The sequence below is a fragment of the Oryx dammah genome, unplaced genomic scaffold (assembly GCF_014754425.2).
Source record: "Oryx dammah isolate SB20612 unplaced genomic scaffold, SCBI_Odam_1.1 HiC_scaffold_9, whole genome shotgun sequence".
NCBI lineage: Eukaryota > Metazoa > Chordata > Mammalia > Artiodactyla > Bovidae > Oryx > Oryx dammah.
The window spans coordinates 55,051,357-55,078,638 of record NW_024070193.1 but is presented as its reverse complement, the minus strand read 5'-3'; the positions used below and the strand labels follow the sequence as shown (position 1 = coordinate 55,078,638).

General features: G+C 44.8%; 1 protein-coding gene across 2 annotated transcripts in view; it reads left to right on the top strand.

Moving 5' to 3' along the window:
* Positions 1-26,767, top strand: part of TGFBR2 (transforming growth factor beta receptor 2) — an 89,006-nt gene extending 62,239 nt beyond the window's left edge. Inside the window, exons 4-7 of one of the 2 annotated variants that reach the window (XM_040246330.1) lie at positions 1,293-2,092; positions 3,915-4,056; positions 21,423-21,550; positions 24,266-26,767. In XM_040246330.1, coding sequence (XP_040102264.1) covers positions 1,293-2,092; positions 3,915-4,056; positions 21,423-21,550; positions 24,266-24,445 — 1,250 coding nt within the window. In that variant the 3' untranslated portion in view covers positions 24,446-26,767. Of the gene's footprint in view, positions 1-1,292; positions 2,093-3,914; positions 4,057-6,005; positions 10,518-21,422; positions 21,551-24,265 lie in introns of those variants that run through there. The other variant, XM_040246331.1, reaches the window with a different exon arrangement.
* Positions 26,768-27,282: the final 515 nt, after the last annotated feature.

Below are 27,282 nucleotides of genomic sequence, written 5' to 3'. Positions count from 1 at the left end.
GAGTGTGGTGATCAGTACCTCTAGATTTGCCCCTGTAGAGCTGACTTTCTCACGGGAGGAACAAGCAGAGAATCAAACACATGTAATTATAAGACATGTTATGTTGTTACAGACAGGTGTCCACTTGAAGAACACATTCCCATTGGATAGTCCAGATAGTAGAGGCGGAGTTACAGGAGAGGAATGTTGTCTTCTGCAGCGGCGGCTGCGGTATCTGGTGCTGGCACTGCATCAGCATCATTTTATCTGTGCCCTCAGTCTTGATCTCGAGGCTCATTCTTTGCTGGGTAACAGGGACCATCTGCATCTCCACAAGAGTTTCTGTATCTCCTGTAGGTCAATCTTTTCCTGCAACCATTTTCTCCCGTCACACTTCAGCCTCTAGTCCCACCTACCCTGGGTCCCATGCAGCCTGCCAGTGTGAGTAAGAACTTAGGTTTTCAAGATTCAGTCACCAAATTTTTCCTTCTTCCTGTTTTTTAAAATTTTATTGAAGTATAGTCGATTTACAATGTTAATTCCATATAGCAAAGTGACTCCGTTACATATACATATATATGTCTGTGTGCTCGTTTTCCTACTGTTTTCCATTATGGTTTGACACAGGATGTTGAACATAGTTCCCTGTGCTATAGTAGGAGTTTGTTTATCCATCCTGTGTATAATAGTTTGCATCTGCTTAACCCAGACTTGCACTCCATCCCTCTCCCATCCCTTCTTGGTAACCATAAGTCTGTTTCTGTGTCTGTGAGTCTGTTTCTGTTTTGTAGATAGGTTAAGTTGTGCCATATGGTAGGTTCCACATGTAAGTGATATCATATGGTATCTGTCGCCGCTTAGTATGGTAGCCTCTGGGTCCATCCATGCACCTTGCAGTGGCATTATTTCATTCTTTCTATGGCTGAGTGACACCCCATGGTATATATGTACTACACCTTTATCCACTCATCTGTTGATGGACATTTAGGTTATTTGTATGTCCTGGCTATTGTGAATAGTGCCAGCAAAGCACTTTTAAAGGCCAGTGAGGAAGCTTGTAATCAGCTTGTTCTCAATTCTGATTGGTTGATGGTGAATTTTTATTTCCAAGCTAAGTTTTGAGGGGAGAGTAAAAAACACTGACTAGATGGCCAGATGGACAAGCACACCCAAGCATCCATGCCTGGAATAAAAACTTACCATACTGTGTCCATAAAAACTGTGCTGATGGGAAAACCCACAGTGCCTGGGGTGCGGACCACTTCTTCCCAGGGCACACCTGCTGACCCGCTGCTTCTCTGTTTCCACTCCAGAGTACACCAGCAGTAACCCCGACTTGCTGCTGGTCATCTTCCAAGTGACAGGCGTCAGCCTCCTGCCACCGCTGGGCATTGCCATCGCAGTCATCGTCACTTTCTACTGCTACCGCATCCACCGGCAGCAGAAGCTGAGCCCAGCCTGGGACTCGGGCAAGCCGCGCAAGCTGATGGAGTTCAGCGAGCACCTGGCCATCATCCTGGAGGACGACCGCTCCGACATCAGCTCCACCTGCGCCAACAACATCAACCACAACACGGAGCTGCTGCCCATCGAGCTGGACACCCTGGTGGGCAAGGGGCGCTTCGCCGAGGTCTACAAGGCCAAGCTGAGGCAGAACACGTCTGAGCAGTTCGAGACCGTGGCCGTCAAGATCTTCCCCTACGAGGAGTATGCCTCCTGGAAGACGGAGAAGGACATCTTCTCGGACATCAACCTCAAGCACGAGAACGTCCTACAGTTCCTGACGGCCGAGGAGCGCAAGACGGAGCTGGGCAAGCAGTACTGGCTCATCACCGCCTTCCACGCCAAGGGCAACCTGCAGGAGTACCTGACGCGCCACGTCATCAGCTGGGAGGACCTGCGCCGGCTGGGCGGCTCCCTGGCCCGTGGCATCGCGCACCTGCACAGCGACCACACCCTGTGCGGCCGGCCCAAGATGCCCATCGTGCACAGGGACCTCAAGAGCTCCAACATCCTGGTCAAGGGCGACCTCACCTGCTGCCTCTGCGACTTCGGGCTCTCACTGCGGCTGGACCCCACCCTGTCGGTAGATGACCTGGCCAACAGTGGGCAGGTAGGGTGGCCCTGCCCCTTGCTGCTGGCCCCTCCCACTCACGCTCCATCTGCCCTGCACTCTGACCTCATCCAGGGGATCCACTCAGCCCAGGAAGTGCCCTGCTCTCCTGCCAGGTTGCCTCCGACAGCCAGCAGCACTTCTCTCCCCTGGCTCTCGGACCCTTCCCAATCCAGGACAGCCATTTTCTCCTTGAGTCAATCCTCATTTCTTGTCCATTTAGACTTTTTTTCTTTGCTTCAAGCACTGCTGGTATATCTTTTTCCTTAGGGCTGTACTCAGCCTCTTTCTGCTCTGTGCTTTTGGTCCTTATATTACTTTTTTTAAAAAACCATTTTAGAAGGCAGTCTCCTTGAAGTCCAAATCCACATACTTTTGGTCACATCCAACAGAAGGCCTTGAACAGGCAAAGAGACCAATATGTATCTATAGAGTGAGTGAGTGACTGGGTGAAGGGAGAGTGCTTTTGAAACATCTCACAGATTAAAATGGAAACCTTTTTTGGCTAAGGAGCTCTTAGAAACTGCCTGATGTTACCACTGGGGGTCCCAGGTGGCAGTAGTGGTAAAGGACCCACCCGTCAATGCAGGAGACACGAGAGACTCGGGTTCAGTCTCTGGGTCAGGAAGATCCCCTGGAGGAGGAAATGGCCACCCACCCCAGTGTTCTTGCCTAGAGAATCCCATGGACAGAGGAGCCTGGCGGGCTACAGGCCATGGGGTTGCAAGAGTCAGAAACGACGGAAGCGACTTCGCATGCACACACACAGCATTGCTGTCATCCTTTATAAAAGATGGGCCCCGTGTTTCACACACCAGAAGCTTGGCTGTGACTGAGAGTGACGTCTTGGGAGCACTGTCACCTCCTCTGACCAGGCTGAGGGGTGTGGTTTTGGAGCACCTTGTCACTGCTCGGGCAGCCCTCCAGGGGTGCACATCCAGTGAGGAGATAAGCACGTTGAAATTCGGACGAATCCATGTGCCAGGGTGACCAGTCGTGAAATGACTTATTAAAAAGAAAATTTTCTTCTCATGCATGACAATAAAAAGCATTATTTTGGAGTAATATTATCAACATTCCCCTGGATCCTTGGGAAGGTAGGACTTCACTGTTATTTAGTCAGTCTATACAAGCTGCATTATCACTCACTGAAATGATTTTTTCCTTAGAAATATTTCTTTTTTCCTATGTATCACAGTGTTTTCATACTGTCAGATAAAATCACACAGCATGCCTATCAAAATTATAAAATGACCAGATTTGAGCTTGTAATGGAAATACTTGCATACAGTTCCACTTAGCAGAGCTTTTATGTAAATATATGACATCTTCGGCACATTAGAACCTGCCATGGGGTGAACAAAGAAGATTAACGCAACCCTCAGGGGGCAAAAAGAATCCTGGCAATTATTATTTTCACCTCATATCTTGGAGTTTCAAGAATGAAAAGATATTTAATTTGGAAAAACACTGAAAGTATCAGTCACCAGTGTGGTCTCAGGTTCTCTGCAAGGACGTTACGGCACACGTGGTATGATGATCTTGTGTCCTGAGCCTAGACACAGCAGCTCTGGGCTTTGCCATTTCCTTATTTTGGCATTTGTTCTTTGTATTCTTTCAAGGTTTTTCAGGGAGAGACAACCTATTTTTTAAAAAATTACATAAGCTCTGCCCTTCTATGCAGGTCTCATTATCTTAAAAATCATCATGCTTTTTAAAGATCAACTAACTAGTCCTGTAGGGGGCCAAGCGTTAGCCGTATTTTGAAAGCAGATCTGCCCCTGGAGTTGGATGACGGGCCTCCGTGTGTGTTCTTCTTTAGGTGGGAACGGCGAGATACATGGCTCCAGAGGTCCTCGAGTCCAGGATGAATCTGGAGAATGTCGAGTCCTTCAAGCAGACGGATGTCTACTCCATGGCCCTGGTGCTCTGGGAGATGACGTCTCGCTGCAACGCCGTGGGAGGTAGGCGTAGACCACCATCCTGGTGCACCTTCAAATGATGTTGTGCTCATTGCTTCAGCACAAGTTCAGGGATACAGAAGAGCTGTTTGAGATCTGGTAGGACACAGATATTCCAGCATGATGTGGAATCACTTAATTGTGCTAAAAAGCTGGTTCTGTAGCTGAAAGCCAGGTTTGGAGCATAAAGCATTTTATCTCCTTTCCTGAAGTATATAATTACTTTTCCCTGGACCTATCTCTCCACTGGTATCTACAGATCTAGCAAGCGAGGAACACTAATAATATTTATAAGAATTCATTTCTGCTTATCAAATGAGAACCATGATTCAGAAAATTATCTGATTTTTTTTCTTGTATTTTAAGGTTTTTCAGAATTAAAAGGTCCAGAAAATAGATTTTACTTAAAATTTACTTTTATGGACTTAACTTTCCTTTGCTGGAGAAAACAAGCAGAATGGTTTGATGGATTTGTTTAGGTTTTGAAAAATGTAGAGAAGAGAGGTTATTGAGGAATGCAGCATTCTTCAGGGGTACCAGGGATGTCATGTTTTAGAGGGCATTGTCCCCTTATCTTCCTGGAGATAGGCATGGCTGATGTCCACATCACTTCATCCTTTTCTGAGCCTCCTCTCAGTGGTTACCGTCAGGATCTGAGGTCTCACCTTAGAAGTTTAGATATCCTAACTTGCTCCTGGTTGGATGCTAAGTCAAGTCAAGCTAACTCCAATTTTATGTTTAACCCTTTGTTTCATAATAATTTTAGACTCACAGAATCATTGCGTGAGGAGTACAGGGAGTTCCCATATGCTCTTTACCCAGCTTCCCCTCCTGTTAATCTCTTACCTAAACCAAGTACAGCTGTGAAAGATGGGAGATTGACATTGGTACCATATCCTTAATTAATCTCTAGGACTCGCTTGTATTTCCAAGTCCCCAGAATTGGGGAACAGGATTCATAGCAGGATTCCACCTTGCCTTGGTGTCCAGGCCACCTCCGTCTCCTTCAACGTGTGATGGTCACTCAGCCTGTTTCTTTCGTGACCTTGGCAAGAGTTCAGACCAGTTATTTTACAGACAGCCTCTCCCTGCGGGTCACTCTGGTGCCTTCCTGTGGTTAGACTGGGACTGTGCCTTTCCAGGCAGGAATGCCACAGAAATGGTGCTGCGCCTTCGGCTCCGCGTGTGGCTGGTGCGCCAGTGTGCCTGCTGTCCCTTCTCTTCACACGCTGAAGGCGGCGCCAGCTCTCTCCCTGGGGAGACATTACCCTTTCCATTTGTAATTAATACATATCTTGTGGGAAGGCACTTTGACCTGTCTCTACTAAACACCTGTTTAATAAGGAGACTAAGCCTGTTTTTTAATAATAATTTTACCTGCTGATTTTTATTCAATTAATAGTTCTTACAGACAACGATTATTACTGCAATGTTTGCTTAATGGTGATTTTCTATTTTTCTTATCCCTTCTACATATTTTTTCATAGATACTTAGGAAATATCTGTCCTTTCTCTCACCAGCCCCTGTTATTTATTCATTTTACTCTGTGTTTACATGACTATGGGATTGTGGGTATTTTATTCTGTGGATATTTGATATTATCAGTATTTGTCACTTGGGTCAGTTTTGGTCACTGGGCCAGACTCTCCAGCATTTTGCTCCAGGTGGATTAGGTTGTCACCATTGCTGGCTTTGATCATTCCTCCTGCTGAGAACTTCCTTAGCTGACTCTCCAGGATGGGCTAGGCTGGGAGCCTTGCTGTCCTATCACCCATATCCCTGAGTCTCTGCACAGGACATAGCACTTCCTGTCTGGCTAACCCAGTTATTTTCTGGTTTTCTGCATGAGATGTCTTCCCCCACAGTATTCCAAAAGTAACTGAATTTTTCCTTGCACAGTGAAATTTGTTTAACCAAGTTTCAGTCACTGAGAATCATTTTCCGCTCGAAGCTTTGACAGTTCCAAAATGAATCCTTAGACCAGACCAGCGTGAATTGTGAAGGAGGAGACAATGCTGCCGTCACTGCCAGAATAAATTCACCTAGATTTTGGTATCTCTCTCATCCTTTCAAAACGGCTCGTCATTCTATGAACATATGCTGGAGACTGTCTCTGCCGTCCCCCTTCTTAAGGCCTGATTTGAGCTCCCTGCTTCCGTAGTTATCAATGACTGAAGCCCTTTCCTGTTGATATTTGCTGACTGTGGAAGAATTCTGGCTGGTGGGGAAGAACCGAGTTCACCAGCTTTTACAAGATCTAAAAACGGATACAGTATAAACAAGTTTTCCCAAGGAAGGAACAGGGTCCTGTTTGTTCAGTAAGCCTCATAACCTTTAGGATAAGAACAGATGGCTTTGGGGAACCGGAAAAGAGGCCATCCCAGTTCTCATTTTGTTTGATCTTAAGCCCACAGTACGGTTTCTCCCATCAGGCTGCAAAAATCAAAGTAATTTGTCTATCCTCACTTTGGTCCAGCATTCAGCCCTTCTCTTGACTAAGTGTATGAACTCACATGTTAATAACCCCTTTCTTTTGCCTGCTTTTAAAAGTGTTATTATTATTATTGCATGTATGTGTGCCTCAAAAACTGCAAAGGCAGATTTTCAGCCTAATATTAATTTCCGAGACTTTTATACTTAAAGAGCTTCTTAGAAGGTACATTAAAGTTAGGACCTTCTAAAGGGAGTTAGGATGTGTTGCCTCTTCCCTGTTGTACAAGCACAGATTTCCGTAAAGAAGCTTGCTGTCCACTGATGAAACAGGCTTTTTCCCCCCTTTCCTTTTTAAATATTTGCATTTTCAGACACATTTCTTTCTTTACACATAAAATAGGTAATACCACTCTAGTGGATATTAGGCTTTAGTTTATACAGAGGGCAGGATATAAAAGGCCTTCCTGAAGCTTAAACTTCTTTGTATAACTTGAAATACAACCTAAGAAATTACTGTATTTTTCATGGACAGTCTCATTTCAGAAAAGGAAATGTGGAAAATGCTCACCTCAGTGTGGTGAGTTATAGATTGATATTTTATTTCACAAAATAGATCCACTGATATTCCCTCCCAGTTATTCTGAGGAGCTGGACATCTGACTGAATGAAGCAGCAGTCTAGGCATCAAGGAGCTCTCTTGCAGAGGGAGAATGTGAAATCCCAGCTTTCCTCCCTGGAGAACAGGACCGCATTCTGTTCTCAGGGCTGAGAGCAAACTTTTGGCCTGGATGCCCAGGTGCTGCCTGCTTTTTTCTGCATTTATCACAAGACTCAGTACTAGACTTTGTCTTGTGCTGTTTACCAGGCCTGGAACACTGAAGGAGACTTTTTTGCAGGCGAGGCAGGGTACACCAGACTGAGTGCCCAGGTTGGCTAAAGATAGTGTGACAGCAGGGTCAGGCAAAGAGGGTTAAATCACCTCTTGAAGGAACAGTGAGCCTCAGAAATGTCTTCTCTGTGCAAGCAGCGCGGAGGGAACATGAGCAAGAGGAAGCATGACACTGGAGAAGCCACATTCTTCTTAGATGAGAACGTGCAGACATAGTAAGAGCACCTTTTGGAAGCAAGCTGGTCCAGCTCTCTTACCGCAAGATTCCACCTAGGAGCTCAAGACATGGATTGTCATAAGTGAAGAAGGTGGTCAAAAGTGAAAGGCTTTCTGGTGGAAGTAGGTTTGGTCCAGATGAAGAAGGCCACCAAGAAATGATAGCTACCATTATGTAAGCAATAGCATTATGGAACCACTCATCCCACTTACCAAGCGTTCTTTGAAGGGTGTGCTGTTACTATCCCCATTTTATAGGTGGGTAAACTGAGGCTTCAAGAAGTACAATAGTGGAGACAGAAATCAAAGCTCTGTTGTCTGACTCTGGCCCACAGACCCTAAATGTCCTACTACAGAATTGATAGCTTATTTAGTCTGTGGCAGCTAGGATTACCATTATTATTGTGGAAGGGGTAGTCAGTCCTACTCTGTATAATGGCCTTTGACTTGAAGCCTTTCTGAAAGCACCTGGCGGGAACATTCAGTGGTGGCCTCACTGCAGCATGTTTCCAGTGGTGGACTTTGTGAGTCTGTTAATGGAATCCCAAAGCTGTTAAATGCTGTAGCATGTGTACCTCACATGCCTCGGTGCCTTAAAGTCTGAGATAACTTCTTTACCCTTTTTCTCTGAAGATGTATCAATTCATTATTTCTTTCACCCAGCCTGTATTTTTTGAGTACCTTCTGTGTGGCAGGCATTATTCAAAATGGTAAGGGTGCAGAGATTCTCAGGAGACAGCAAAGTAGAAGGTAGTGAGCTTCCCACCTTCTCACAAAAACACCCAAATCACAACTAACTGCTGAGAGCCATCAACAAAAAAGAAATGGTGGAACCTACCAAAAAAGATACTGTAGGTCCAAAGACAAAGAAGAACCCATAACAAGACAGTAAGAGGGGTGTGGTTGCGATAAAATCAAATCCAATACCTGCTGGGTGGGAAACCCACATATTGGAAAGCAATTATATTGTGGAGGTTCTGCCACAGGAATGAAAGCTCTGAGCCTTACATCAGATTCCCCAGCCTGGCGGTCTGTCAACAGGAGGAGGAGCCCCCAGAACATCTGACTTTGAAGGTCAGCAGGGTTTGATTGCAGAACTGGGGAAAACAGAAGCTCCACTCTTAGAGGGCACGCATAGAGTCTCGTGCACACCAAGACCCAGGGGGAAAAGCAGTGACCTCATAAGAGCCTGAGGGTATTAGAGGGTCTCTTGCAAGGCTGGGGTACAGCTGTGACTCACTGTGGGGACAGAGACACTGGTGGAATAGTTCTGGGGAGTTCTCATTGCTGTGAGCCCTCCTAAAGGCCATCATTTTTTCACCATGACCTGGCCCCACACAGCAGCCTATAGGCTCCAATTCTGGGATGCCAAAGGCTAACCAATCAGAATGGTAGGAACACAGCCTCACCCATTAACAGACAAGCTGCTTAAAAACTTCCTGAGCATGTGACTGCCCAATAAACACACCCGTTGACACAGCTCTGCCCACCTGAGGGACAAGAACCAGTCTCATGCACTGGTGGGAAGAAACCAATCCCGCCCAACAGGATGCCAGCACAAGCATCTTATACCAGCCTTATCCACCAGGGGGCAGACAACAGAAGCAAGAAGACCTACAACCCTGCAGCCTGTGGAACACAAACTGCGATCACAGAAAATGAAATGGCAGAATATGTCTGAGATGAGGAAACAAGATAAACCCCAGATGACCAGCTAAATGAAGTGGAGATAGGCAATCTACCCAAAAAAGAATTCAGAGTAATAACAGTAAAGATTATCCAAGATCTCAAAAAAAACAATGCAGGCACAGATAGAAAAGATGCAAGAAATGCTTAAAAAAGAGCTAGAAGATCTAAAGAATGAACAAGCATAGATGAACAATAAAATACTGAAATGAAAAATACACTCAAACGAATAGAATAAATGAGGCAGAATGGATAAGTGAGTTGGAATACAGAATTGTGGAAATCGCTACTATAGAACAGAATATAAAGAAAAGAGAATGAAAAGAAATGAAGAGTCTGAGAGACCTCAGGAGCAACGTTAAACGCACCAACGTTTTCATCATACGGTCCCACAAGAAGAGAGAGAAAGAACCTGAGAAAATATTTGAAGAGATATCAGCTGAAAAATTCCCTGACATGGGAAAGGAAACAGTCACCCATGTCCAGAAAGCTCAGAGAGTCCCAGGTAGGATAAACACAAGGAGGAACACTCAAGACTCACAATAATCCAGTTGACAAAAATTAAAGACAGAGAAAATTTTATAGCAACAAGGAAAAATCAACAAATAGCATACAAAAGAACTCCCATAAGGTTATAAAGCTGATTTTTCAGCCGAAACTCTTAGGAAGTGGTATAATATATTTAAAGTTATGAAAGGAAAGAGTCTACAACCAAGAATCTACAAGCAGTCTACAAGCAACGTTCTCTTTCAGATGCAATTAAGAAATCAAAAGTTTTACAGACAAGCAAAAGCTGGAGAATTCTGCACCACAAAACCAGCTTTGCAACAAATGCTAAAAGAACTTCTCTAGGCAAAAAAGAAAGGGCCACAACTAGAAACAAGCAAATTACAAATGGCAAAGCTCACCATTAAAGGCAGACATGCAGTAATGGTAGGAAATCATTCATATTCAAATATGATCTCAAAACCAGTGATTGTGAGACTAGGAGAGCACAAACACAGGATATTGGAAATGTGTTTGAAATGAAAAGGCAAGCAACTTAGAACAGTCTTGTTTATATATAGACTGCTGTATCCAAACCTCATGGTAATCACAAAACGAAAACCTACAGTAGATACACACGAATAAAGCAGCCCAGCCAAAACACAACACTAAAGTCATCAAATCACAAGAGAAGAAAAGAGAAAGGAAAGAAAGAAACACCTACAAAAAACAATTCCAGAACAATTAGTAAAATAGCAAAAACAGAACATATACATTGATAATTATCTGAAATGTAACTGGATTAAATGCTCCAACCAAGAAACACAGACTGGCTAAATGCTTACAAAAACAAGACCTATATATGTGCTGTCTACAAAAGACATACTTCAGTCCTCGGGACACATACAGACTGAACATGAGGGGGTGGAAAAAGGTATTCCATGCAAGTGGAAATCAAAAGGAAGCTGGAGTAGCAATACATATATCAGACAAAATCGACTTTAAAGACTGTTACAAGATACAAAGACGGACACTACATAGTCATCAAGGGATCGATCCAAGAGGAAGATATAACAATTGTAATATATTTATATATATGTACATATATATGTGCATATATATTCCATCCGTGGGATTCTCCAGGCAAGAATACTGGAGTGGGTTGCCATTTCCTTCTCCAGGGGATTTTCCCGACCCAGAGATTGAACCCGGGTCTCCAGCATTGCAAGCAGACGATTTTACTGTCTGAGCCACCAGGTAATCAGTAAATATATATGCGCCCAATATAGGAGCACTTCAATATATAAGGCAAATACTAACAGCCATTAAAGGAGAAATTGACAGTGACATACTTTGATCAATGGATGGATCATTCAGAAAGAAAATAAAGAAACACAGGCCTTAAATGACACCTTAGACCAGAGGGACTTAATTGATATTTATAGAGCATTCCATTAAAACTGTGAAGAACAAAAACATGTGGAGGCTAAACAGCATGCTACTAAACAATCACTGACTGAAAAAATCAAAGAGGAAGTCAGAAAATACCTAGAGACAGATGAAGACAAAAGCATGACAGTGCAGAACAGAGGCAGCAAGACCAGTTCTAAATGGAAAGCTTATATCAATGCAGTCTCATCTCAGGAAATAGGATAAATCCCAAATAAACAACCTGAGGTTATACCCAAAGCAACGAGAAAAAGAGCAACAAATAAAACCTACAGTACAAGCAAAGAGATCGTAAAGATTAGACCAGTAAAAAATGAAATAGAGACAAAGAAAACAATAGATAAGGTCAGTGAAACTCGACAGCTAGTTCTTTGAAAAGATAAACACAATTGACAAACCTTTAGCCAGACTCATCAAGAAAAACTAGAGGGCTCAAATCAATAAAATTAGAGATGAAAAAGGAAAAGCTACAGTGGACATCACAGAATACAAAGGATCATAAGAGACTACTACCAGCAACTATATGCCAATAAAATGGACAACTTAGAATAAATGGACAGATTCTTAAAAAGGTACAATCTCTCAAGACTGACCCAGGAAGAAATAGAAAATATGAACAGACCAATCACAAGTGTGGAATTGAAGCCATGATTTTAAAATTCCCAACGAACAAAAAACACTCCCATACTCATTCTATGAAGCCATCACTCTGGTACCAAAACCTGACAAAGATATCAGAAAAGGAGAATATCACAGACCAATATCATTCTTGAACATAGACCCAAAAATCTTCAACAAAAATACTAGCAAAACAAATCCAACAATACAGTAAAAGGATCATAGACCATGATCAAGTGGGATTTACTACTGAGATGCAAGGATTTTTTCCTAATATCTGCAAATAAATCAGCATAATACATCATATTAACAAACTGAAGAATAAATTTGTTTCTTATAGTAAACTCTCATACCATATGATATAAATAAACCATCATACCATATGATCCTCTCAACAGATAGAGAAAAAGCTTCTGACAAAATTCACACTCTTGTATGATGAAAATCTCCAGGAGGTGGACATAGAGGGAACATACTTCAACATATCAAAATCCATATATGACAAACCTACAGTCAGCATCCTACTGAATGGTGATAAGCTGAAAGCATTTCCTCTAAGATCAGAACAAGGTACGGATGTCCACTCTCATCAGTTCAACAGTTTTGGAAATCCTAGCCTCTATAATCAGAGAAGAAAAGGAATAAAAAGGAATCCAAATTGGAAAGGAAGTAAAACTATCACTGTTTGCAGATAACATGATACTAGAGCTAGAAAATCCTGAAGATGTTACCAGAAAACTATCTGAGGTCATCAATGAACTGGTAACATTGCAGGATACAAAATTAATACACAGAAATCTGTTGCATTCCTACACACTAACACCAAAAGACCAGAATATGAAATTAAAGGAACAATCCTATTTATCATTGCATCAAAAAGAATAAAATACCTAGGGATAAATCTACCTAAGGAGGCAAAAGACGTGTACTCCAAAAATTTTATACATGCTGATGAAAGAAACCAAAGGTAACACAAACAGATGGAAAGATACACCATGTTTCTGGATCGGAAGACATATTGTCAAAATGACTATACTATCCAAGGCAATCTACAGATTCAGTGCAGTCTCTATCAAATTACCAGTGGCATGTTTCATAGAACTGGAATAAAAATTTTTTACATTTGCGTGGAGACACAAAAGACCCAGAATAGCCAAAGCAATCCTGAGGAAGAAAAACAGAGCTGGAAAAATCAGGCTCCCTAACCTCAGACTATACAACAAAGCTATGGTAATCAAAAAAGTATGGTATTGGCGCAAAAACAGACATACAGATCAACGGAACAGGAGAGAAAGGGCAGAAATAAACCCATGCACCAATGGTCAATTAATCTGTGCAAAGGAGGCAAACACATACAATGGAGAAAATGCAATATCTTCAATAAATGGTGCTGGGAAAACTGAACAGCTACATGTAAAATAATGAAACTAGAACATTCTCTAACACCATACACAAAAATAAACTCAAAGTAGATTAAAGACCTAAAGACAGGACGGGATAATACAAAACTCTTAGAAGATAACATAGGCAGGACACTCTTTGACATAAATCACAGCTATGTCTTTTTAGATCCATCTTCTAGAGTAATGGAAATAAAAACAAAAATAAATGGGACCTAATTAAACTCAAAAGCTATTGCACAGTAAAGGAAACCATGAATAAAATGAAAAGGTAACTCACAGAATGGGAGAAAATATTTGCAAACCACAAGACTGACAAGGGATTAATCTCCAAAATTCAAAAACAGTTCATGCAGCTCAATATCAAACAAACAGCCCAATCAAAAAATGGGCAGAAGACCTAAATAGGACATTTCTCTAAAGAAGCTATACAGATGGCCAAAAGGCACATGAAAAGATGGTCAGTACTGCTAATCACTCAGCTCAGTTCAGTCGCTCAGTCGTGTCCAACTCTTTGTGACCCCACGGACTGCAGCACGCCAGGCCTCTCTGTCCATCACCAACTCCCGGAGTTCACCCAAACTCACGTCCATTGAGTTGGTGATGCCATCCAGCCATCTCATCCTCTGTCATCCCCTTTTCCTCTTGCCCCCAATCTTTCCCAGCATCAGGGTCTTTTCAAATGAGTCAGCTCTTCGCATCAGGTGGCCAAAGGATTGGAGTAATCACTGCTGCTGCTGCTGCTAAGTCGCTTCAGTCGTGTCCGACCCTGTGTGACCCCAAAGATGGCAGCCAACCAGGCTCCACCATCCCTGGGATTCTCCAGGCAAGAACACTGGAGTGGGTTGCCATTTCCTTCTCCAATGCGTGAAAGTGAAGTCGCTCAGTCATGTCCGACTCTTTGCAACCCCATGGACTGCAGCCCACCAGGCTCCTCCGCCCATGGGATTTTCCAGGCAAGAGTACTGGACTGGGGTGCCATTGCCTTCTCCAGGAGTAATCACTAGAGAAATGCAAATCAAAACTACAAAGAGATAGCACCTCACACCAATCAGAGCAAGCAATAAATGTTAAGAGAGGCTATGGACAAAAGCGGACCCTCCTGAACTGTTACTGGGAGAACAGTATGGTGGTTCCTTACAAAACCAAAAATAAAGCTACCATATGATCCAGCGATCCCAGTCCTAGGCATACATCTGGAGGAAACCATGGTTCAAAAGGATAGGTATCACCCCAGTGTCCATTGCAGCACTATTTAAAATAGTCAAGACATGGAGGCAACCTAAATATCCATTGCTAGGTGAATGGATAAAGAATATGTAGTTCATATATACAATGGAATAATACTCGGCCATGAAAAAGAGACACAATGCCATTTGCAGCCACATGGATGGACCTGGAGGTGATTATACTAAGTAAAATAAGTTCAGACAGAAAAAGACAAATGATATGTTGCTTATACCTGGAACCTTAAAAGATACAAATGAATTACAAAACAGACTCACAGACTTAGAAAAATGTATGGTTATTAAAGAAAAAGGGGATAGAGAGGGATAAATAGGGAGTTTGGGATTGAAATATACACACTGCTATGTATCAGATAGATAACCAAGAAGGACCTAGTGTATAGTACAGGGAACTCTATTCAATATTCTGTGATAACCTAAATGGGAAAAGAAATTGAAAAAGAATAGATACCTATATATGTATAAATGTATCACTTTGCTGTACACCTGATGCTAGTACAACATTTTTAATCAACTATAGACCAATATAAACTTTTTTGTAAATGCTGAGAGTGCAGCAGTGAGAAAAATCTTTGTCCTCAAAGGACAGAGTGTCTAATAAAGACCTAATACAGCGTGCTGCAGTCCATGAGGTTGCCAAACACTCGGACATGACTTAGGAACTGAACAACAAAACATGCTAGAAAGACAAGTAGTGTGTCAGTATCAGGGCTGGGGATGATGGTTGCAGAAAGAAAAACCAAGCTGGGCATAGCTAATAACAGAGACTGTTATTTCAGAGACTTAGGTCATCTGGAAGTATGCAACAGAAAAACCAAGAAAACAGGTTTTTCAGAGTTGTTTGAGGATTCGGGAACAAGATGGAAGGAGCTGGCTGGTGTGTTATTGTTTTATAAAGGAGTAAGTCATGAACTCACCATCTCTCCAGGACAAACCTGGAGACTAGCTCTCTTACAAAGAAATCTCTGTCCTGGCTTTTGGTTCGTCTGGTGTCCATGCAGGAGTTTGTGTGTAATGTGTGGGAGGCAGAGGAAGGTGGGTCCTTTCAGGGCCCCTCTCTGGGAGCACGGCAGGCAGTATTCATGTCACCCAGCCAAACTGGCCCCCAGGCCGCCTGACTTTCAAACCCCTTGCCATGTCAGCCTTTGAATAGCAGCTGACACACAGCAGCCAGCTGAGCAAGTATTTTCACAAGACGACAAGAAACAAACTCAGCTTGCTGCAGCCTGTGAGGCAGAAAAAAATGAATCAAAAGGAAAGGAGTGGGGTGGGGGCAGGGAAGAGGGTGGGAGAGGAGTGAAGAGAGCCTGGGATAGCAACCTTCATCTTCCTGCGTTTTGAGGCAGGATAATTTGGAAGGAAGACAGATATAAAAGGGTTCCGCTCTGGGGAAAACTGCCAACAGTTTTGCAGCTCTGTGAAGTTGGAACCACGATCAAAACAGCAGCTGTGGACCAGATGCTGACTTTAAGAGGAGCATCCCTATTGCCCAGGCCCCTCTGAGCACCAGAGCTCGAGATGTGGACTTTTCTTCTGACAGCCTCTAGCCAGACAAAGAGTGCCAAGGGGTAGGGTTGAGGCCTTGGCCCTCAGGGGAGCCTGGGATGGGGGTGGAAAGAAGAGCAGCAAGATCTAGAACCTTCCTAGAGCGGCAACTGTTTGAAGCCTTCAAGGAGATCCCAGGGTGTCCCTGGTGTACCTAGCCCTGGGCAGTGGTGGGCGTCCCCCACCGCCCACCACCACCCCCCTCCCCGCTGATCTCAGCAGGTGGTCCTGCTGGGGGAGCGGGGTGTTAGCCAGGGGATGGACCGAACCGTTGGGTCAGCTGGACTCTTGAAGAGGAATCCAAGTTCAGCAGTCTGTAGGGAAAAGAAGGCAGGAAGGGCCTAGGAGAGAAGGAACAGCAAGTGAGACAGGACGTGGAGGGAGCTGGTGAGCCCCAGGCAGTTACCTGGGGAACAGATGAAGCATGATCCCGCTGGGGCCTGCGGACGCTGGGGCAGAGCGCACACACATCTCAGCATCACACCCCTGACTCCGGGTTTACCTTCCACCTGCTATCAGTTGACAGTTAGTGTACCTCCCACTGGCATTTGCAGTTCTGCATTCCTGGCTCTAACTGCTCACAGATCTTGTATTGAGTTTATGATCTACAGCTGCTTGACTCACGGATGCAAAGCTCACGTATACAGAGGATCAAGTGGGAGACTGGGCATCCGCGGATGTTGCCGTCTGCCTCTGGTCCGGGGACCGGCCCCTGCGGGTGCTGAGGGAGCAGTGTGCTGAGTGATGGTGGCGGCACTCGCACTCTCTCTTGTGCTGTGGATATGGAAACTGAGGCACAAAGTGTTGCCCTCTCTCTTCCAAGTCCTCACCTCTAGTTTGTGATGGGATCCAGGCAGGCACAACCAACAATATCCCTGCTTATGATGCATATTGTTAGCACTTTTGTTTTAAGCGCTAAACTTAATCTTACTCTCTAAGCTCCCTGATTCTTTTTTCATAGAGGTATTTCCTTTTTTTTTCTTTTTTTTTTTGGCCACAGTGCACAGCACACGGAATCTTAGTTCCCTGACCAGGGATTGAAACTGTGGTCCCTGCAGTGGAAGCATAGAGTCCTATGGACTGCCAGGGAAGTCCCCAAATTTTTAAAAGATGGTATTTTAAAAGATGGCACTCTCTGACCTACCCTTTGACTTGCTTTCTCTGCTGTTCTTCATATTATTTAATCAAGGGCACAAAGAGGAAAATGCCACAGTCTCACTTTTCCCCACCTGCACTGCCACCAGCCTGATCCCGGGACTGATCCTGATCCAGACATGAACTGCACCACAGTCATATCCTCCAGAGGCAAGACACTTAGACTGTTCAGACTCTCATGTTGTCATTGGCTTCAGACTGCCCCCAGGGCTGAGGCTGTCATGTTCTAGAAATCTCCAGGCCAGGAAGCTCCTATTAGCCAAGGGCAGTTCTCCATAGAAGGGAGAGAGCGTGTGCCCTTACGACCCAATGCCTGCAGCAGCTGGGGGCTAGTGCCTATGGCTCAGTAAGAGGGGTTTAGGCAGGCTGCCAGCCACACCTGCTATGGCAGCCAAAACGGCTGGAAAGGGAGAGTCAGTGGACTAATACATTGTCTAAGGAGCGGTTTATGTCATATGCAGACCCTGTCACACCACATTATATTATACACACCTCAAGGCGTGGCACCAAGAGAGCACCATCATTTGATCGGATTGGGCTACAGGCAGCTCTGGAGCGGGGACATGGAGGTCATCCAGTTCAGAAGCCCATTCAGTTTAGAGAAGAGAAGACTTAGGTCAAAGTAAATCCTTACTGAGAACAAACTGATTCTCAGTGCTCAGCTCTTGCTTGAATCCAAGCCAGCTCATATTTATTGAAAGCCACCTATGTATAAGACATAATTTCAGGAGGGAATTAAGACATAAAACTCAATCTGTGTCTTGGTCCTTAGGAATTTACAGCCTGGTAAAAAAGGTAAGGGAATAGAAGAAAGAAATAAGACATCCAAGTGAAAGTGAAGTCGCTCAGTCGTGTCCGACTCTTTGCGACCCCTTGGACCGTAGCCCACCAGGCTCCTCTGTCCATGGGATTCTCCAGGCAAGAATACTGGAGTGGATAGCCATTTCCTTCTCCAGGGCATCTTCCCAACCCAGGGATCAAACCCAGGTCTCCTGCATTGCAGCAGGCAGACACTTTAACCTCTGAGCCACCAGGAAAGCTCCAAGACATCTAAGTACTATCCAAATCAACATTCAGATCTCACCTCCAGAGGAGTACAGATTTAGGGGCTGCGGGCTCTTGAAGGCAGAAGCAGACACACAGTAGGATGGTTTATGCTTGTCTCAAAGTGATGGGGGGTATGAGGAGGGTGAGAGAAGCCTTCATCCCAACTAAGGAAAAAAACAGTATCCTGCCAGTGCTTCTAGCTGGGTGAGGCTGAAGAAGATAAATATGCAAGAGGGTTCTGGGAACGGGGGAAAGTCAAATAAACAAGGACAAGCCATCTCTTTTCAAAATGTCATTTTGTCTTAAACGCTTCTTCAATTCTAAGCCCGTAAGGGCAATTTATTGAAAGTTTCACTCATTAAACAGGGTTATTTTGAAGTAAAGGCCAAAGGTTGTATTTATTTTGGAGGAAAATGTTGAATCATGCCCACTCTTCCCTTTGGGCTCAGACATGTTTCAGTACTGTAGTGTTTTTATTTTCTAAATTGTCCTGTGACTCACTGACGTGGGTATCATCCCACCTACTTAAATTAACAGCCTTTCTAATCTTCACCTCAAGTTTATGCATGGGCCACTGTGGATAGGACCTAAGATTCATTCATTTGTGATAAAAACTCTCAACAAATATGCTACAGAGGGAACACAATTCAACATAATAAAGACCATTTATGATAACTCTACAGCTAACATTATACTCAGTTGTGAAAAGCTGAAAGGTTTTTATCTAAAATTAAGAACATGACAAGTATGCCTACAGTTGCCACTTCTATTTAACATATTATTGGAAGTTTTAGGTACAGCAGTTAAACAAGAAAAAAAGAGGCATCCAAAAGTAGAGAAGAAATTGTCACCATTTGCAGATGACATGATATTATATGTAGAAAACCCTAAAGATACCACCAAAAATCTAATGGGACTATTGAATGAATTCAGTTAAGTTGCAGGATGCAGGATTAATATATAGAAATCTGTTGCATTTCTAAACACTAATGATGAACTATTGGAAAGAGAGAAATTAAGAAAACAATCTGATTTACAATCAAATAAGAATAAAATACCTAGGGATAAATTTAACCAAGGGTAGAAGACTACCTGTACTCTAAACACTATAAGACATTGAATAAGTGTAAATGGAAAGATATCCTATGTTCATGGAATAAAAGATTAATATTGTTAAAATGTTCATAATATTCAAAGCAGTCTGCAGATTTAATGTAATCCCTATCAAAATACCCATGACATTTTTCACAGAACTAGAACAAAATAATCCTAAAATGTGTAATGGAACTACCAAAGACCCCAAATAGCCAAAGTAATCTTGAGAGAAAAAGAACAAAACTGGAAGAATCATGCTCCCTGACTTCAGACTGTACTACAAGGCAGCAGTAATCAAAATGGTGTGGTACAGGCACAAAAATAGACGTGTAGACCAATGGAACAGAATAGAGGCCCAGAAATAAACCCACACACTTGTGGTCAACTACCCTATAACACAGGAGGCAAGAGTATACAACAGAGAGAAGACATTCTCTTCAATAAGTGGTGCTGGGAAAGCTGGACAGTTACATATGAAAGAGTGAAATGACATTTCATACTACATGCAAAAAAGTATATGTGTACACACACACATAATGGAATATTAGCCATAAAAGAGAATGAAATTTTGCCATTGCAATGACATGGATGGAGCTGGAGGATATTATGCTTAGTGAAATAAGGCAGACAGAGAAAGACAAATACTGCTTGATTTCACTTAAATATGAAATCTACAGAATGAAATAAGAGGCAGATAAACTGCCACTCATTGCCAGCAGGGTGGAGGGTGAGGGGAGGGGAAATGGGTGAGGGTGATTAAGAGATACAGACCACTAGGAATGAAATAGATAAGTTACAAGGGTACAGTGGACAGCATAGAAAACATAGCTGTGTTTACAACTTTATAAGAGCACAGCCTATAAAAACACTGAGTTACTATGTTGTATACCTGAAACTGATACAATGTGGTCTGCCTGCCAGTGAAGGAGATCTAAAAGACGCAGGTTCCATCCCTGGGTCGGGAAGATCCCCTGGAGTCGGAAATGGCAAACCACTCCAGTATTTTTGCCTGGAAAATCCCATGGACAGAGAAGCCTGGTGGGCTCCAGTCCATGGGGTCACAAAGAGATGGACGTGACTGAGCAACTATACTTCAATTGGAAAAAATTAGAAGAAAATAAGTGACATGAATTTCCCTTAAAAAAAGAAAAGAAATGGACCTTATTGACGAAGGGTTTACATCATCCTTCATTATTTTCTTTTTAGCGAGTACCACTGAAGGAAAATTACATTTTAAAATTGTGTTTGTTATCAATCTCTCTCCTCTGTCAGCTAACTAAAACAGCATTTCTGAACCTCTTTTTCATTATTACTATTGAAAGGAGCCTTTGTAGACTTTTTTTTTTTTCGTAATCACTACTCCCCACGACTTTTTATTCCTATGGGAAAATATACATGATATAAAATTTACCAGTTTAGCCATTTTTAACTGTTTACGATTTTAAAAAAAGTAAGTGGTGCAGTTGGGTAGCATTAAGTACATTCACAATGTTGTGTAATCATCATCATCCATTTCCAGAACTTTTCCATCTTCCCCAACTGAAATGCTGTACTAGTGAACAGAGTCTCTCTATCCCCCAACAACCTCTATTCTCTCTGCCTCGGTGAAGTAGCCTATTCTAGGTACTTTACATAAGGGGAACCATACAATATTTGTCGTTTAATGTCTGGCTTATTTCATTTGGCATAATCTGTGTTGCAGCATCTATCAATTTCATTCCTTTTTTATACGGCTGAATCTCTGCAAGAAATTTAATACCACATATTAAATCTATTTATGTGCTGTGGACCTTTGCAGGGCCACAAACCTTTGTAATATGGAAGGTTTTTCTACCTCCCAGGAACCATGATCCTTAAAGCCCATATCCCCTGACCTTGTTGATCTTGTTCTCGGATCTGTCTCCAGCCGTTAGCACTTCATGGTCAATGAACAGTCACGTATTGACTACTTCAGGGTCCTTCTATGACCCCTCCTTATAATTTTATTAATCCATCAGAATTAAAAACGACCCCCAGCGTAATCACAGGCGAATCCCGACAGTCAGTATCCCGGCCGTGCATGCCCTTCTCAAGGCCCTGTGTCCGCCCGCTCTCTCCAACAGAAGTGAAGGACTACGAGCCTCCATTCGGGTCTACGGTGCGGGAGCACCCCTGTGTGGAGAGCATGAAGGACAGCGTGCTGAGAGATCGAGGCCGCCCAGAGATCCCCAGCTCCTGGCTCAACCACCAGGTGAGGAGGGACGTATTCACCCAGAGGGAGAGGGACAGCTCAGGCAGCAGAGAAGTCCAGGCTGCTGGGCATCAATCTGATGTGTGCCCTGATTCTGCTTGGTTTTCTTCATAAAGGAGTTTCAGTAAAATGGGATGACCTTGTTACTGTATGTCCCACCACAAGTAAGAAAGGGCTCACACAGAACGTGACGGGCACCTGTCATACTGTCCAAGACCCCTTGGTTCTGAACTAAAATATTGTGTTTACAGCCTCTGCCACTCATCCTTTCCGTAGGGAGTTTGTGTTTTGTTCTCTTCTGGGCTCCAAATGTTTTCTTCTGGGAGCCTTCAGCATTGGCAGGAACTACTTGTGAGAAAGAAGGGGACTGTCCGCCAGCTGGCCTGCGAGGGGCTGCTGTGTGCTCAGGCCGCGGCAGGCCTGTCAGGGAGGAGGCCGGGATGAAGAAAGGCAAAGAAGAGCAGAGGGCAGGGAACAGACAGGAAATCTGTCTTTCCAGAACCTCCTGACAGGCGGTGGATGCGGCCGTCCGCCTGCAGCAGATTCTTTGCTCTGGGGGCGTTTTGATGGGGCAGCGGAGGGGGGGGGGGGAACCTGTGGGCTGCGGGAGCCGGGGGCGGTCTGGCACAGCAGGGAGGAGCTCTGGACCACACCCCCGTGCTCCCAGCTCAGGACACCCTGTCTTTTCCATTGACGTAAACCTTTTATGGCTGCCTTTGGATGAATTCCCTCACCCAGGGAGGGCTGGGCTAAGTCCTAGGTTTCCTAAGGGTAAGGCAAATGCAGAGGAGAAGCCGAAACCACAGGTCAGGCGTGGCCAAGGAGACAGATGACGCAGGAAGCCTGTGTGTGCCTGCCTGGCTGAGAGTCGCTTCAGTGGGCAGGCCCGCTGACATCGGGGAGAGCCTGCACCAGGCTGTGGACCCTACCATGGGGGCCCAAGGTTTCTCCCCGGCTTTCAGCAGAGCCTCTTTGACTTTGAAAATGCAAAGCTGTTTTGTGTTCACTCTAAACCCAGAAGGTGCGATATTGTTTCCTTCAGCTCTGTCGCCTCCTCTGCTGTACAGTTCTTATAATGAATAGCCATTATTCATGATGATAAAATTCTGGAAAGAATTTGCATAATACATTTTTTTCTCTTAATGAGATTTGTTGCCCTATTGATTTCAAGTTAATGCTTAATATTTAATTTAATTTACTGCCTGTAATTACAGTGCCAGAATAAAATAAATGTTACTTGTGTACCAACAATAACACTCCACTCTTAACAGGGCCATCAATCAATACCATCAATTAGGGGAATTATACAATTAATCCAACATCATGTGCTCACTCACGGGGCAGGAAGGGAAGGCAGGTGCTGGGTGTGGGTTGCTGACTGCAGACAGGAAGGTGCCACTCTCAGGGAAGGGCTGGGATGGATGCATCCCCCGAGGCCACCCATGTGCACGCTCACCAGTGGCAGGGCCAGGCCTCTGACAGGCAGAGCCTGTTTCCACTCTTTGGGCTACGTAATTAGTCCATGTCTGCCTTATTTCCAAAAAACAACTTGAACTAACAAAAACATTTGCAAAATGAGAGTTAAAGTCATGAGAGAGGCCGTTGTTGTCTGTTGTGGACAAGCATTTTCTGGATGGGCCTTTTTGAGTGGGGCCTTTAGGGGGTTAGGTCTTGATACAGCCTGCAGGACATACGAAGACAGCTGTTTGCCAGGGTGCAGGCTGAAGCTGGAGAGGAAGGCCCTAGCAGAGGGTGTCCTTGAAACTGTTGGAAGATGGGCTTGGATCCTTACAAAGCATGTGGACTTGACTAATGCAACCAGACTAATGCCCACATGTCACTCCAACTGGGATAGTCAGTCCTATTTAAATAGGAATGCAGGTGGCTCAGATGGTAAAGAACCCGTCTGCAGTGCAGGAGCCCTGGGTTCGATCCCTGGGTCAGGAAGATCCCCTGGAGAAGGGCACGGCAACCCACTCCAGTATTCTTGCCTGGAGAATCCCCAAGGACAGAGGAGCCTGTCGGGCTACAGTCCATGGGGTCGCAGAGTTGGACACAACTGAGTGACTAACATACACATATGATTCCAGCTCTGACTCTCTGGAAAAGGCAATAACATTGACACAGTTAAGAGATCAGTGGTTGTTGGGGGCTCGGGAACGGAAGGAGAGCTGAGGAGGCACACACAGAGGGTGTTCAGGGCAGTGACCTTGTGGGGGCTGTAATGATGGACGCTTGTCAGAACCCTGATCCTGTACCTCACCATGAACCTCGCTCTGGCTGACTGTGGTCAACAGTGATGTGTTAGTGCTGCTTTACTGGTTTTAACAAATGCCTCACACAGATGTAGGGTGTTGATGGTGGGGGAGGCGGTCTGCGTGGGGGGAGGGGGTAGATGGTATGGAAATTCTGTAATTTCCATTCAATTTTGCTGTGAACCTAAAGCTTCCCTCAGTAGTAAAGCTTGTTACTGCACCCCCACTCCCCAGAATAGAGAGGTGGGAAATGGCAGTGGAAGCCCACTTCTTGGGAATTTTCACGAACCGGGATGCTGCTGTCCCCAGAAGCCTGCTGGGGACCTTGTGCTGTGTCTCCGCTTCCCCGCTTCTTGTGAGCGGGAGCCCCCAAGTGCTGCGGTCAGATGGCGCCGGGGGGCTCCCCACCCCAGGAGCTGCCACCCCCTCTCAGGGGCCTGTGGACCCTCTCCCCCTGCAGGGCATCCAGACGGTGTGCGAGACGCTGGCCGAGTGCTGGGACCACGACCCCGAGGCCCGGCTCACGGCGCAGTGCGTGGCCGAGCGCTTCAGCGAGCTGGAGCACCTGGACAGGCTCTCGGGGAGGAGCAGCTCGGAGGAGAAGATCCCCGAAGACGGCTCCCTCAACACTACCAAATAGCTCTTCCCGCGGCCGGCCCAGCGCGGCCGCCCTGTGGCCAAAGAGCAGGGTCAGCAGGAAGCTGCCCCTGACGGTGCTTCCTGGAACCCGGGGTGCTCCCTCCCCCGAGCTGGGAGGGGGTGGCAGGAAGCAGCCTCTGCCTTTGACGTTGTCATAGGATAAGCTGTGTTAGCACTTCCTCAGGAAATGAGATTGATCTTACAATAGCCAATAACATTTGCACTTTATTAATGCCTGTATATAAATATGAAATAGCTATGTTTATATATATCTATATATGTCTATATATACACAGCCATACTCGTGGAAAGAGGTGAGGACAGAGATCACACGTGTCCAGACGTGGGCTGGATGGGCAGCCTCAGCACTTGGTGGCACGCATGTGCTGGGCTCGGGGCACAGGGGGAGGGGGTCTCTGCCTTCAGAGAGAGGCTCAGGTCTTGGAGCCTGCTGTGCCACATTGCACTTGCTTTTGCAACGTAGTAACTCCCTGCACTGGGTCCTGTTCTGGCTGTGGAGCCAATTGGAGCCGCACTGTCCGGGGACCAGACCCCGAGGTCCCCACGTCCCATCATCTCTCCTGGACTCGGCACTGAGCTTCACACCCACGTCTGGTTTGTGAACCGCCTTCCTCAGCTAGCTCTGAAAGTCTCATCGCGTCAACGTTTTAAGTCCCATCTTTTACCTCCACAAGCTACAGAAAAATCAGGACATGTTTCCCTACCGGTGAAATTGCCACACCTTGTACTAATGAGAAAGTGTTCGTTTTAAAAAAGTCCCCCACCCCCACCTATGTTACTGTTCCCCAGTTCCTAAAAGGGAACAGATCTCCCTTCCAGGTTCTTGATGTTCAGTTTTTCATCACGCTTGGTTTCTGTCTTCCGCTTGCTATGCATCACTGGTAGGTCTCAGGCTCCAGGGGACTTGAGCACGTTTTGGCTACATGGACAGTATTGAAGCAGCATGGTGCTGCGACAGTCAGGACTATCTCTCCAGGCACTCGGAACGTGTGTTTTGCTTGGCCAGCACAGTGTTTAACAAAATTGAGCCACTTTTTAACTATCTGGAGATTTTGCAAAAAAATTTGGGATCCCCGAGTGAGACTAGATAGCAGACCGCTTACAGTTCTCGCTGCCCCACGTCATTCACAGATGAAGGTGTAGACACACTTAGAAAGCTGCTCTCTCCCCCTGTTCTCACCCTAGTTTGGGAATTAAATCTTCTTTCCCCAGCCAAGGTTCCCTGCAAGAAATGTGCATTCACACAACCATTCTCTGGCTAATAGAGTGTGGTTTTGATTCCCTTCCTGGGGTTAAAATTTGAAGTTGGCCTTTTTTTTCTGGAGTGACAGGGACTGCCTCTGGATGGTCCCTGTTAACCCAAAACTCTTTTGCTTGTATGTTAAGAGTGTTCCCCTCTGCATTCAAGGGGGGAGACCTTTACTCCAAGAAGTTGTTGTCATGGTTACCAGTCTCTTAGTCATACCCACCTTCCCAATGTTTGCAGAATTTGAATGTGGGATGCAGGAGTCCCATCTGCAGTTAGGAAATCTGTGTCCATGTGGGTAAGAACCAAGAATGAGCTTTAATCCTCCACAGGAAACTTGGTAATCCACAAACAGGTGTTAATGCTGCAAATAACAAGCTCTTTTGTAAAAATGATTTGAAGCTTATTTTCAGCCAAATAGGTAGGAATATTGGAGAGGGACTGGCAATGATCAGATCAGCTCTGCTTGGGTTTTGGAAGCCGCATCTCCTTGGGGTTTTAGCAGACACGCTGAAGTTGGGATTAGGTGGAATTTTTAGGAACCCTTCTCGGTTCAGGTGGACTGACAGAGATAAGGCAGTTTGGCCACAATGCCATGGAAGTGCCCAGAAGTCCCGTGCACTTTAGGGCTGGTGATGCTGTCCCAATAGCTGTTGCTCATTGACCTCTAGTGGTGAATTTCTAGAATACTGGTCCATTATGAGAACTTCCAAGATTCAAAAGAGCTTTATCACTTCTGGGTCATCATCAGCATAAACTGGAATGTAGATGATACTGTGGCTTGTTTGATGTTTGTTTTTTCCTTATTCAAGAAAAAGACCAAGGAATAACATTCTGTAGTTCCTAAAAATACTGACTTTTTTCACTACGTAAAGGGAAAGTTTTATTCTTTTATGGAACATTTCAGCAATACTCATGTATTAAAATAGGAATGTGAATGCTGTATACTCTTTTTATATCAAATGTGTCAAGCACTTATTTTCATTCTATGCATTGTTTGTCTTTTATATAAATAAAATGTTTATTCGACTGAATAAAGCAAAAGTACTCAGGTCAGCTTCCTGCCTCCTGTTCCTGTTCATAGGAGCCCGCAAGCCTCACTTGGTTATTTTGTAGTCTGCAGAAAAATCCACAAGACAGATCCTCTCCAGCTTCCCCACGCTCCCTGTCATCTTCACCTGACTGTGGCAGGTCCCTACTTCTAAAAATCAGTCACTTAGTACCGTGACATGTGGCAGGTGCTGGTGGTGTCTTGCTCCTCATCCCAGGGTCAGCACGGTGTCACTCTGCATCTCGTAACAGTACCATGTCCATTGTTTCCCCGTGCCTTCTCCTGGGGCGTGGCTTCTCACAGAGCTTGGCTTCTAATGGGGCGTGGCACAGCCTTGGCTCTGCACATGCTTGCTTCTGCCCTCCCTTCCTTCTCACAGTAACTGGCTGCCACCATCGTTTTCCTCCTCCAGCTGTCATGCTTCCTGCCTCTTCCTGTCTACCCAGCCACCGCATCTTGCTTGGAGCTTTTTCATTGAGGTATAATTGATATAAACATTATATTAGTTTCAGGCATACAA